The sequence below is a fragment of the Cebus imitator genome, unplaced genomic scaffold (assembly GCF_001604975.1).
Source record: "Cebus imitator isolate Cc_AM_T3 unplaced genomic scaffold, Cebus_imitator-1.0 Scaffold118, whole genome shotgun sequence".
Taxonomy (NCBI): Eukaryota; Metazoa; Chordata; class Mammalia; order Primates; family Cebidae; genus Cebus; species Cebus imitator.
In genome coordinates, this window is record NW_016107433.1 from 1,621,471 (window position 1) to 1,634,352 (window position 12,882).

The 12,882-nt window shown below is 52.7% G+C and overlaps 2 protein-coding genes across 7 annotated transcripts in view; one reads left to right on the forward strand and one right to left on the reverse strand.

Moving 5' to 3' along the window:
• NFATC3 (nuclear factor of activated T cells 3) overlaps positions 1-2,787 on the forward strand; it is a 163,282-nt gene extending 160,495 nt beyond the window's left edge. For 2 of the 3 annotated variants that reach the window (XM_017539464.2, XM_017539462.2), the window contains one exon: positions 1,368-2,787. Coding sequence is in view for 2 of the 3 variants with exons in the window: in XM_017539462.2 (XP_017394951.1) it covers positions 1,368-1,489 (122 nt within the window). In the remaining variant the exon portion in view is untranslated. The remainder of the gene's footprint in view (positions 1-1,367) is intronic. The other variant, XM_017539465.2, reaches the window with a different exon arrangement.
• ESRP2 (epithelial splicing regulatory protein 2) lies at positions 1,545-11,720 on the reverse strand. Of its 4 annotated transcripts, XM_017539468.2 has the most exons (16): positions 11,306-11,720; positions 11,092-11,220; positions 9,491-9,604; positions 9,265-9,379; positions 8,825-8,923; positions 8,269-8,323; positions 8,088-8,198; positions 7,882-8,014; positions 7,758-7,800; positions 7,306-7,607; positions 6,988-7,200; positions 6,677-6,875; positions 6,164-6,350; positions 5,695-5,860; positions 5,516-5,621; positions 1,545-1,638 (listed from the first exon to the last, which is right to left on the reverse strand). In XM_017539468.2, exons 1-15 carry the CDS (start codon positions 11,495-11,497, stop codon positions 5,532-5,534), a joined length of 2,148 nt encoding a protein of 715 aa, XP_017394957.1. In that variant the 5' UTR covers positions 11,498-11,720; the 3' UTR covers positions 1,545-1,638; positions 5,516-5,531. The 4 variants fall into 4 exon arrangements, with proteins under 4 accessions (XP_017394957.1, XP_017394958.1, XP_017394956.1 ...); XM_017539469.2 differs by lacking the exon at positions 1,545-1,638 and having other exon boundaries at positions 4,333-5,621; positions 8,088-8,195; XM_017539467.2 differs by lacking the exon at positions 1,545-1,638 and having other exon boundaries at positions 4,333-5,621.
• Between the last annotated feature and the right edge of the window lie 1,162 nt (positions 11,721-12,882).

A 12,882-nucleotide genomic window follows, 5' to 3' on the forward strand; every position in this document is an offset into this window, starting at 1 on the left:
CGTTTTGCTCTTGTTGCCCAGGCTGGAGTGCAATGGTGTGATCTTGGCTCACTGCAACCTCTGCCTCCTGGGCGATTCTTGTGCCTCAGCCTCCCAAGTAGCGGGGATTACAGGCATGCGTCACCACGCCTGGCTAATTTTGTATTTTTAGTAGAGACAGGGTTTCTTCATGTTGGTCAAGCTGGTTTTGAACTCCTGACCTCAAGTGATCTGCCCACCTCGGCCTCCCAAAGTGCTAGGATGACAGGTGTGAGCCACTGTGCGTGGCTCTAATTTTAGAACTCCATTTTCATTATTCTGAAAATAAACTCCATATCCATTAGTAATCACTCCCTATTTCTCCTTCTCTACAACCTGTAATCTATTTTCTATCTCTGTGAATTGGCCTGTTCTGGACATTTCATATAAATGGAATCATATATGACCTTTTGTGTCTGGCCTCTTTCACTCAGCAGATTGTTTTCACAGCTCATCCATGTTGTAGCACATATCAAAATTTCATTACATTTCAAGGCTGAATGTTCCATTTTATGGATAAAGACAACTTACCATTTATCCATTCATCACTTGGTAGACATTTGGGTTGTTTCCACTTTTTGGCTATTATTAATAATGCTGCTGTGAACATTTGAAAGTTTTTAATGTGGACATATGTTTTCACTTCTCTTGTATATATGCCTGGGAGAGGAATTAGTGTAGACCCTTTAGTTGATAAGGCAAGGAATGAAATGATGTGAGAACTAAAGGTTCTTATTTGGGGAACTTGGGATGTTTCCTTCTATGTTAGTTCTGTAAGATGAAAATTCTTTGCTCTGGACCTCACAGAGTACTGTGCCTCCCTGAGGTGCTTGGCACATCAGAGAAATTAACAGAAAAGCAAGAGCCTGAAATCAGAAAAGATCACAAACAATAGAAATGCCCCCACATAATAAAGACTGGTTGTATGGTTGTATTAGGACAGAGTAGCAAAATCGCCCCCACATCACAGTAGTTTATTCTAACCAAAGCATTTATTTTCATTTGGTTTACATAGGAGGTAGCATTGCAGAAAATAAAAACTTTCCCAAAGAGATACCAATTAAAGTTAGAGTAAGGTGAGTAGTTATTTAAAAGTACCTTTAGAGTGAAGGTAAGCCCCCTTCCTAACCCAAAATGAACTGAATGAGAGGGAGAGAAAAAGAGGTCCGGAGCAATTTGTGGAGTGATGTTTCCATCTCTAATGCCGCTCAGGAGCAGGCTTCAGACACTGCCTTTGTCTTTACAGAAAGCCAGGGGAAGGGAAATATCCGAGGCAGAGCTCAGCATTGGGCATCATATGGCTAGTCATTCATAGGTCACTAATCACTCTTCCTTTTCTTGTTTTTCAGTGAACGAGATAATTGGGAGAGATATGTCCCAGATTTCTGTTTCCCAAGGAGCAGGAGTAAGCAGGCAGGCTCCTCTCCCGAGTCCTGAGTCCCTGGATTTAGGAAGATCTGACGGGCTCTAACAGTGCTCACTGCAGCCTTGTGTCCACCACCAACTTCTCAGCATGTTTCTCTCCTTGGACCTTGGGTTTCCAACTCTGCAGCCTTCAGTTCTGGCACCAGGAGTGGGACTCACCATTTGTGGGGAAAGCAGCATTCCTCCACCTCAGGCCTTGGGTAGATTTTGTAAAAGAACAGGAGCAGCATAGGCTGTTTGAGCTTTGGGGAAATGAGCTTTGCTTTTTATATTTAACTAGGATACTTTTATATGATGGGTGCTTTGAGTGTGAATGCAGCAGGCTCTTTATTTCTGAGGTGCTGCTTTTGCAGGTGACCTGGTTACTTAGCTAGCATTGGTGATATGTACCACTTTATCATAATTTGAAGGGCCCTTTAGTTTTTATGATAATTTTTAAAATGGGAACTTTTGATAAGACCTTCCAGAAGCCAAAAAAAAAAAAAAAGAAAAAAAAAGAAAACATTATCCCAAGCCTACACCTATGCCTCAGAAAGTCAGTATGTGTCCTAAAGACTTTCATAGATTTATAGGAAACAAAGCCAAATATAGCTCATACCTCTTTATAAAACTAAACTGTTGTTAGATAAAATGAGAAGAGACCATTCCATCATTGAAGTGTTGGAATATAAAAAGACATTCCAGAGCATAGCCTTTTGGTAACTTTCTAGGTAATCTTATTGCAGTTTCTCCATACTGGCTCCATGTTGATACTGCTTTTTCCCTCAGGACCCTCGGTAAGATGGCTACATGTAAGGTGACTCTGAACGGTGGGGTTTTAGCTTGGTCACTTTCATTTCTTGCCATCATAAAAACTACTAGGCTGTGGAGTGCTTTTCCTATTTGCGTCCTCTGGTCCTAGAACCTCTTCCAAACAGGAGCCTTTGGCTGTTCTGTGACCTTTGAAGCCAGTCACCCAGTGGTTTAAGCAGGTTTGCATTTTTAACTCTTCTCTAGAGGTCAGATTGTGTGCAGAGCTAAAGCACAAATGAGCAGTACATCAGCATGGGCAGAGAAAATGCAGGATTCCAGATGGGAAGGTTTTAAGAGTCACACTGGTATGGAAGGCTTATCTGCCATTCTGTTTATAGCCTGAAATGATTCTGGCCTACCCTGTCCTGTCTGTATGATCTTAAAACCAGCCTTTTGAAGGCTCGGAGCACATCCAAAAGTGATAGCCTGACCCTCCACACCAAAGACATCCTGGTGCTGCTGCTGGTGAGACTGGTGTCCAAGGCAGGGCCCAGCAGAAACTCCAGCCTACTATCTACCAAAGGAGGTGCCCAAGTTGGGTACTTAAAAAAACAAAAAACCTGCCCTTATCCCTCTCCCCAATGGGATCTTTTACCACTTCCTAGGCCTATTACAGAGCTCTGAAGTTTGCAGTATGTTTTCACATGAAATTATATACTTCCATTGATTCAGGAAGCAGATTTTTTTTTTTTTTTTTAAACAGAGTCCCACTGTGTTGCCCAGGCTGGAGTGCAGTGGCACAATCTCAGTTCACTGCAACCTCTGCCCCGTCCTCAAGCAATTCTTCTGCCTCAGGCTTTCTAGTAGCTGGGCCTAAAAGGGCATGCCACCATGCCTGGCTAATTTTGTATTTTTAGTAGAGACGGGGTTTCACCATATTGGCCAGGCTGGTCTCGAACTCCTGACCTCAGGTTATCCACCCGCCTTGGTCTCTCAAAGTGCTGGGATTACAGGTGTGAGCCACTGCACCTGGCCCAGGAAGCAGATTTTTTGAGTGCCTATATGTGAGACAGTATGCTGGTTGAAGGCCTGATGCTGTTACTCCAGGAGACTGCAGGCCCTTGATGCCAGGACTCTCTACTGAGGCCAGTTCAGGCCTGGGGAAGGGAGCTGGCCTATTGCCCACCACCTGTTGTCAGTAGGTTAGGAGCTGTTGACTCAGGATGAGGAAGTATGGTCTTTTAAAAAACAAAATATATTTTAGATTCTCCCCTAAAACTAGTTAGAGAAAAAGGTCTATTCTTCAGCAGATCACTGTGGCCCCTCTTGGAGCTGGGTATTTTCAAATTTTCTTGAAAAGTGAGTTGTGTCACAGAATGTCAATAGTGAGATTTACTTCTGGGTCTGTGGTTGGAAGCCCACAGCTTCCTTTGGAGGGGCAGGAAGTTGGCCCCTTGGGTGACGTTCCACAGAAATGGCCAGAGTTGCCTCTACCCTTTTGCCCCTGGTGTAGCTGCCTCATATAGGGTTATTGCAAGAGCTTCCCTTGAAATACCCTTTGGGGAAGATTTGCTGCCCTCAAGAATTAAAAGCTTCTATGATCCAGAGTTGCTATGCACCAAATTTTGATGCCTTCTAAATACCTTGATGCCTGTAGCACTAGAAATGCTTTCCTATTTAAAATAAACGTTAAATTTTAAAATAAAGCTTTGTATACTATGTAAGCAGTTTTATATAAGCTTTGTAAAAGCTTTGGTGTAAGAGTCAGTATTTTTTGGCTTTGTAGATAAAGACTTAAATTTTTGTGCAACATAGTGGTTTTAAAGCACACATCCATTAGACTATGCAAATCAATTTCTAATAGCAGCACTGAGCAACTGGGCACGTGCTAGCACGCACCCTTTCCTACTCTAATCTGTGCTAGCTCTCGGGTTGAGGAATGGAATGAGTAGCCTTCTGCTTACTGGAGATGCACAGAGAAACATGGCTGCAAACAGCTTTAAAAGGAACATGTCTTCGGGTTCATGTGTGGTGCTGCTGCCCCGGGGGGTAAACTACCCCCACCCAGGGCCAGCTGTTATCAACAGACCTCTTTTGGAACTGGCTGTGAAGCTCTGTTTTTGATATTTAGAATGGATCTTTAAGGCTCAGATGGGCTCAATTTGAAACCTTGTATTTTATAAAATGGATGTTTAGTAAAGGAACTGGTTCTCAGTTATGTTTACAGCACTTGGAATTGTGTGTTCTTGTACATTTTGTATTTTAAAACCTTTTATGGGAGTACAGTGCTCCTTACACAAATACAAAGGGAAGAAGAGCCAGCAGTTCAGGCTCCTCAGTTTTAGTGCTGAAATAATAAATGGTGACAGGCCAACAGTCTTCTTAAATCTGTCTGAGTGTTCCTCCGCCTGGGGCTGGTGTGGAGCCCCTCACTCTGGGGGCAATGCGAAGGGTCCTATGGCTTTTAAAAAGTCCATTTGATCAGTAACTTTTCATTTTATGGAGGAGAAGACAGAGTTCCAAATTGCTTCTGAGACTCTAGTTCTGTACCACTTAATGCATGCAAAGGACATTCCACGGTGTCTGCTGGGTTCAAGGCAACTGGCTTTCCCAAAACATACAAGAAAATTTGACAAAAAGTCCCTTTTTAAAAAAAAAAAAAAATCAAGCCTGAGTTTTTGTGTGGGGGCCTCCTGCCCCCTAATGTCTTCTGGGGATACTGCAGTACAGTCCATCAGAATAGTTTGTGGTTTTGCCATCTGTTACTCCTTAGGCTCACCCAGAGAGGGGCTAGCATCTTTAGGTGGGACCACCCGTGGCACAACATGGTCTCTGAGTTCCAAATATCCCGAGTGTAGGGGCTGGCTCTCTCTGCCTCCCTATCCCCCATGAGAGGGACAGGGGGAGGTAGAACATTGGGATCTTTACTCAGAGGCTCAGATAGACCCTTCATTCTCCCAAGAGCCATACTTGAAGGTACCAGAGCTTCCATTTTTAAAAAGAAAGCAAGCCTGCCGTGGACCTGTCAGCCCCATGATATCTGTTGGCATGGGCCACAGCCAGGACAGACCAAAGGGCTCTCCAAGTGCCAGTCAAGATGCCTGGCTCGGGCCATCAGGAGCTGGTTACCCCATTCCACCCCCAGCCCTGCATGCACGGTCCAGCCATTGTCTTTGGGGTAAACAGGCAGAAGAATAAGTGAAGGATGGAGCTGGGGCTTGGACTTCTCTAGGTACCTTCCGAGAGCTGTGACAAGCTAGAAAGAAGCTACCGGGTTGAGGGCGCTGGTCTTCTGGACGCAGGAGAGACATGTTTGCTGAGGATATCAGTTGGCTCTTACCTCCTGGCTTCCTCTTCTACAAACACACCCATTCCTTGGGGGCTTGTAACACAGTGCGAGGTGGGTCACCAACAGGCATGAGACTGGTGTAGTCATCGGGGGCTAGCTACAGAAGGGACACAGATTTAGGGCAGAGAGCTCGGCTAGACCCGCCAGGCCCTGCAGCCACACAGTCTCACCTGGTAGGCCTGGAAGACACTGAGCAGATCCTTCATACCAGCTGTGTATGGGACACCCGGCATGCGGACCAAGGCTCCTGGCTGGGATAACACTGAGGTGGGAGCAGAGGCCAGGGCAGCAGTGGGTGTGGTGAGGTAGCCCACAGTGGTGGGGGAGACTGGAGGGCTAAGGGTAAGAGTCAAGGTTTAGTCATGCATGCCATCTGTGGGCTAGTCTGAGACCTGTTTCCCTCCTCCCTTGCTTCTGCCTTGTGCTTAGTTTAGTTCCTCCTCCCTGAAGCCCCAGGAGCTGGCTGATGGCATCTACAAAACAGAGCAGAGTCATCTTTGATCTATTTTATAGATGGCATCAGCCAGCTCCTACCTTACTCTCGTGATCTCAAGTTACCTGGCCCAGAAAGGGGATTGTGACCCTTCCCCAGATTGGGACAGGGAGCGGGACTGTGGCATTCTCTTAGCTGTAGGGTACCTTGGGTAGTAGGCTGTGTAGTTCAGGTAGAGTTGAGTGGCTGGCCCTGGGTAGTAGGTAACAGGGGTGGGGGCAGCAGGCACCCTGGCAGCCGGGAGCAGTGCTGAAGACGGGTATAGAGCTGCTGTCTCCGTGGGAATGAGGGTTGGGGTGGCTTGGAAGGTGGCGTAGGTAGGCGGTGAGAGGCCTAGAGACAGAAGTAGAAAGTGCATGTGCACGGAGCCCAGCAGTACCCTCGGGCTGGCGCTCTCTGCCTCTATTCCCCATGAGAGGGACGGGGGAGGTAGAACATTAGGATCTTTACTCAGAGGCTCAGATGGACCCTTCATTCTTCCAGGAGTCAAACATTGAAGGTACAAGAGCTTCCATTTTAAAAAAGAAAGCAAGCCTGCTGTGGACCTGCCTGCCCCACAATATCTGGGGCAGCTAGAAAGGAGTCCCCGCTAAAGAAGGTAGGGGCCTACAACAACCTGGATCCCACAGGCCTCCTTCCCCAGCCCCTGGGGCACTCACAGGGCAGCTTGCAGGGCGGAGGGGACATGCCACTGCGGCCCAAGGTGCCCCCCATCAGCACACGGCTCATCTCCTCTGTGGAACAGGGGACCACCTCCACGTAGCGCTCCTTCATCACCTTCTTATGGCAACGCTGAGCAGCAGCTAGGGCTCGCTCTGCTGATGTCATCTGGATGAAGGCATCACCCGATGGCCGGCCCTGTGCACACCATCTTGTGAGCAGTTGGTCATGTGTGAGAGTGCCTTACCGCTAACACACACATTCCTTCCTATTTATGCTTCCCCCACTGCTTAACAAGCAGTGGCCTTACTTGCTGGTTGAGCACCATATGCACACCGTGGGGCCGGATGTCAGCTGCTGCCTCCCCAAGAAAACTCAGGATGTCTTCAATAGTGGCTGTGTAGGGCAGGCCTCGGAGGCGTACACAATCCCTCCCGGTCCCAGCTGCCAGTGTGAAGGGGATGGGCAGCAGTGGGGCAGTCAGTGTGGGAAGGAGTGGGCCGGATGCATAGCGGTTCAGGACCTAGTAAGGAAAGCAACAACAGGCTGGTCATGCCAAGTAGGGCAGGGGCACAGAGGCCCACCCTGGAGTAACAGTACATCTGGGTGGGGAGCCCTAGGTGCTCACCTGCTGCACCTCCGCTGCAGTGCTCCGGAAGAGTTCGATGTATCGCTTACCCAGCATGCCCTTGTGCCTGCGCAGTGCAGCCTGTGCCAGCTCCTCACAAGCAAAGAGGGCAAAGGCATCACCAGTCGGCCGGCCGTCAGGGTGACGCACAAAGAGCAGCCCTTCAGCACCCCCAGTCACTGGGCACTCTGGCCCCAGGAAGCCTAGCACGTCCGTTGGCCCAGCCGAGAAGGGCAGTCCCCGCAGCCGCAGGATCACTTGGTCTTCCCGTGACAAGAAACGAGCCACCTCTAGTGATGTGCCTGTGTGGGGGACATGGGAGTCACCTGCTGACTTCACCCATGCTCCTCCAGACACTCACCCATGCAAGGGAACAGGCAGGCAAGGGGTTGTGGTGAAGTGGGATATGGGTCAAGAACCAGGGAGTCAGGGCCTGTTTGGGGTACACTCACCCCCTGCGATCTTTACGAACTCCTCTCCTGTCGCTTTATACACCTGTGGGTACATAGAGAGCAGCTCATTGGTCTCAGGTCTGGCCCAGATTGGCCCTGCTCCACTCCCAGCCCAAAGCCACACCTCAATATAGCGGACGCCCATGTGGTGCTTGTGTCTCTGCAGCGCTAGGTCCCGCTGCTCGCTGTCCACAAAGCGGATGAGGGCCTCGCCATTTCTGCGGCCCTGGGCGTTGAGACAGAGCGCTACACCACCCCTGTGGAGCCAGTGCTGTTAGTGCCTCCTGGGTAGGCCTGTCCATTTGGGCCCACCCACCCCGCCACACCCACCTGGCCACGTTGAGCCCCTTGAAGAAGCGAGCCACGTCCTGGTCTGATGACTGCCAGGGCAACCCACGAGCCCGTACCACAGTCTCACTGTCCACCACATCAGCCTTGCTGCTATAGGGGCAGGACACAGTGTCAGAGCTGTCCAGCTGTTGTCACCCCCCACCACTGCTCCCACACTCACCAAGGCCCCGTTTCGTATTTCCGCTTTATCACCTCAGGCTTCGAAAACAATTGACCTGAGAAAAGATGGGTGTGGGGGTCAGCAGGGTCTGGTGGAGCGGGGGGTTCTCCCCACCAAGCTCTGCAAAAAGAGGACAGTTGAGGGAGATGAATGACAGGCCAGGCGCAGTGGCCTATAATCCCAGCACTTTGGGAGGCCAAGGTGGGTGGATCATTTGAGGTCAGGAGTTCGAGACCAGCCTGGTCAATATGGTGAAACCCTGCCTCTACTAAAAATACAAAAATTAGCTGGACGTCGTGGTGGGTGCTTGTAATCCCAGCTACTCTGGGGGCTGAGGCAGGAGAATCACTTGAACTGGGGAAGTGGAGGTTGCAGTGAGCTGAGATTGCACCACTGTACTCCAGCCTGGGCTATAGAGAGATATTCCATCTCAAAAAAAAAAAATGACAGAGGCTTCCCCCTGTGGTCTCTTAGAGAAGGTTACAAGTGGGGAGGAGTAATAGGCAGGCATTCACCATCCCTGAAAACAGGTGACAGGCACTGAGGGAAACCTTACTGCTGGGCTCTTTCAGTAGATGGAGGATAACAGCTACCATTGTCTTCACTTCCCAGACTCCAAAGTCATCCTCTGTGGCATCTGTCTCCAGTCCTAAGTCTATGGGCAGAAAAGTAACAGTGAAGACATCTTAGCATAAGCACTAATCCTGTTCACCCCAGGGCCCAAATCCCCTCCATAGACACATGCTAGAGACCAGCATACACATTTGGCCCAGTTCATGTGTGCACTTAGAGGTCCCCAGCTCAGACATAGATAAGACACATACCCACATTCCAAACTCATTCTAGCACAGACACAAAGACACAGGTACACTCAGGGACTTGGCAGATAATGCAATACTTGCATGTGTCCATGTAACCCACACACCAGCATGGGCATTCTCAGACACATTTACCCACAATGGCTCCTCCACCCTAACCCTGCTGGGTCACAGATACCCTGTGCCATGGTGGCCACAGTGAGGTCCCCGGCAGAGCAGGTGCTTGGGTGCTGCATATGGAACTCTCTTCGGAGGTTGTAGAAGGAGAAGAAGGTGTCGGGGAGCACCAGGTTCTGGGGGCACATAGGAATGGGGATGAGTGCGCTGCCCACCCTCAGGACAACAGGAGTCCTAGAAACCTTACTGCCCCCCTGCCCCAGCCAAGTTTTCCCTCAAGGGCATACCTTCCTGGAGGCCTCTGGGTGCAGGACCTGTCGCAATAGCTGCTGCCCATCAGTGCAGAGCACGTAGGGGCCCCCGCCCAGCAGAGCCACATCCCCGTTCACCAGCTGTGAGAACTGGGGATAGGGAGTGGGGAGAGAGAAACACACAGACTCACAGCTGGGCAGGCAGGAAGTGAAGGTGGGAGGAGGAAGGAGGCAGGCTGCAAAGCTGGTTCAGCCAGATGTTCAGCCCTATCCTGCCTGGGAAGAAGAGGCCACACCTGTTGAGCCTAGCCCTATGTCCCTTTCCCTTAGCCCCCAATCCTGGTCCAGTCCACTGTCATCTCCTCCAGGCCAACTGAGGGCAATCACACATAATCCAAGCCCCCAACACACACACTCCAGGAGTTTGGAGTGGGGCCAGAGCAAACACCTGGAGTGGGACAAGCAGGTGGGAAGGGGCGGGGCAAAGCAGGTTAAACCTGTCTCTGGCCAAGCACCACCCTCAGACAGGTGGGGGAGGCCCAGGCCTGCCTGAGGCCCAGAAGGCTCATGGTCAATGGCAGCCCCGCCTCCAGGTCTGACCAACCCAGAGGCAGAGAAACTCCAGGGACAGAGCTCTACACTTGGACATCAGGGGCAGCATGAGCTTTGACCCCTACCCTATCGACCAGCTGGTGCTGAGCTGTTTGCACATAGAGGGGGTGGCACTCCTGAAGCTGTCCAGCCCTCCCCCAGCCTCCATCCCCAATGGAGAAGTATAAGCACTAATTACAGACCCACCAACTCTCCCTGCCAATTCTGTGACACTTTTACAACCTGAGAATGGCAGAGCAGGCAACCCAGCTATCCTCCAGCAAACTCCCCAAGTGAAAAGGCCAGGAGCCCTTCTGGAACAGACTGGGAATCATCATTGTGCCTCCTCATCAGGAACCACCAGAGTTGTTGGAAGATGAAAGAATGTGTGCGCATAAAAGGACTTACACTAATTACAATCAAGTCAGACACAGAATGAGCGCCATAGTGAAGATAAGGAAAAGAAAACAGCAATGGAAACCACTTCCCACTTCAGAAAGGGCAGGAGGCACCCCAGGCCTTTGCACTCAGCAGGCAGATAGTCCCCCAGGCCAGGCCAGGACAGGCCTAGACGAGCAGTTTACGCCTGGCGGCCGCGTCTACCTCTAGGGCCGACACCGCCCTACGCCTCCGCTCCAGCGGCTCCCAGGCGGGACGAAGACGCGGGCCGCAAGGGCCGGTCATCTGTGGCCAACTTTGGACCCCTCGACCCCTTTCGCTTCTGGCTGCTGGGAGACCTGACCCAGCAGGTCTCCCAGAGGCGTCTCAGCCTCGCTCCTCGGGCGAGAACTCGGGATGGATCCTGTGTCCCGATCGGTAGGAGTAGGTCCCTACAATGGTTGAAAAGTAAGGAGCCCAGGGGAATGGCTGGCACGCGCGGATGAAAGGGACACGCACACGCCAGAGTCGCTCAGAGTTTCAAACAAGCCTCCCTCCTGACTCCCAGGCCGGCGGGTTGCGGTACGTCAGGCCTAGCCTCCGGCCGCCTCTCCCGCCCAGAAATGTCCTTACGGCCAGACCGTGCAGCCGCCCACCCCGGCGCTCACCTGCTGCAGCACCTTGTCCAGCGGCTCTGCCCGCGCCAGGCTGTCGGCGCTCAGGCCGCTCGCCTCGCGGCACTGTGGACTCAGTGCGGCCGCCTCGGCGCGAACCAGAGATTTGTGCAGCGTCCCCACCTGTGAGCGGCGGGGAAACCGATCAGCCGCGCTCCTGGACCCCGGAAGCTCCCTGGTGACCCTCACCGCCTCCTTTCCACCTTACCTGGCAGCTCCGCGGCTCAACCACTTGCCAAACTAGGAGGATTAAGTCGGTCTCGTCGGAGCCCAGGTCCCGCCCCAGCGCACCCGCCGTAGCCCCAAACAGGACGACCAGTGACCCAGGTCCGGGGCAGGGGTCCACAGCGGAGTCGGCCGCTGGGTCAGGGCCTGGGGGCGGGGGCGGCGGAGGAGTCATGGCCGCAGAGAAAGGGGGCTCTTGGCCAGACACACGCGGACCGACGAGGCGCACGCACGCACCGACCGACGGCAGACGCGGATCAGCTTGGGCGGGACATCGTGTGTCGGGGGCGGCACCTGCGGCCTGGCTGGCTCAGTGGGCGCTGCCGATACCCGCCCGTGGCGCCCCGTGGGGCGGGGCGGCTACCGGCCCACGCCCTTTCCAGGCGAGTTACCTGCCGACCCCGCCGGCCACGTGACTAGGGCGGTGCCAGGAACCTTGGGAGAGGGCTGCCAGAACCCTGCCCAGGACGCGAGAACTCACACTCCCGGCCTGGGCGGACGCTCAGGATCCGCATTTCTACTTCAGGGCTGGTCCTGCCTGATTCTTGGAGCTAATCCATTCTTCCGCTCTCCCCCGACTCTTCCCCTGGTGTCGTCAGGCCTCCGCAAAGGAGCATGCAAGACTAGAGGCCTTCTCCAGTCCAAGAGGTCACACAGGACCTATGGAAGTTCACCAGGAGGCTGTCCAGGGGCTGTGGGGGTCACCGCGGCAGGTCTGGGGTTGATGGAAGTCAAAGGGTCAAGGGGGCAGTGAGAGTTGCCAGGTATCATCCTGTCTGGGGATCGCCAGAAGTCAGCAGGGAAAGGAGAGAGCTGCGGGATCATCAGTGTTGTTAGAGATGTAGGGTAGTCACCAGGGATCACAGGGAAGGGCTTGCCTACGCAGATGCTAGGGCCGAGCGGTAGCCCGGCACCGAGAAGTGCCAGAGAGCGGTCGTTGTGGGCTGGAAGTGCGCAGGCCCCAATGCTGGAGAAAGGAACCCCCCCTAATCCCAGAGAGCTGCACCCTAGACTAGGCTGAGAGGAATGGAACGGGCCTGGAGCCTCACTCCTACCCCACGTGGGGGCGCCTGCCTGCTTTCGTCCCTTTCTCGACGACGCATCAGCTGCCTGGAGATTGCAAGCGCGCTGGCCCGTGCCGGGCTATCGTTGAGCTTGTGTGCGCGCGGGCGGGCGGCGGATCCTTCTTTCTCCATCTCGCACCTATAACCCAATTCAAACAGTCCCGCGTTAGGGGCTCCCAGTGCCTCCTTCGCCCAGTGGAGCTTGGTGAGGCTCCTTTATGGCGCGTTTCTGGCTGTCCCTTACGTTCCCAAACTCTCCCAGGTAGGTGACTGAGAAACTGAATAATCCAGCAGGAAGGAGGGGCTTCAGCCTGACGGGAACTGAGTCACGCGGTTGCCTAGCCTAACTCGAGACTGAGACCGGAGCCGCACCACGCGCTTTCGGGGCTGCGTCCCGTCCGTGGACAATGGAGAGAGCGGGGCACCCGGGCGAATCCTTAAAGCTCATGCCCGGAAAAGGGGCAAGGCCCGGGGCGAGAGACCTCAGCGTAGCTCC

Coding starts and splice junctions, on each gene's coding strand:
- ESRP2 (XM_017539468.2), bottom strand. CDS start 11,497: ATGACTCCTCCGCCGCCCCCGCCCCCAGGCCCTGACCCAGCGGCCGAC. Junction 9,605..11,091: donor TGGACAAGGTGCTGCAGCAG/GTGAGCGCCGGG, acceptor CCCTATCCCCAG/TTCTCACAGCTGGTGAACGG. Junction 7,608..7,757: donor GTTCGTAAAGATCGCAGGGG/GTGAGTGTACCC, acceptor TCCCCCACACAG/GCACATCACTAGAGGTGGCT.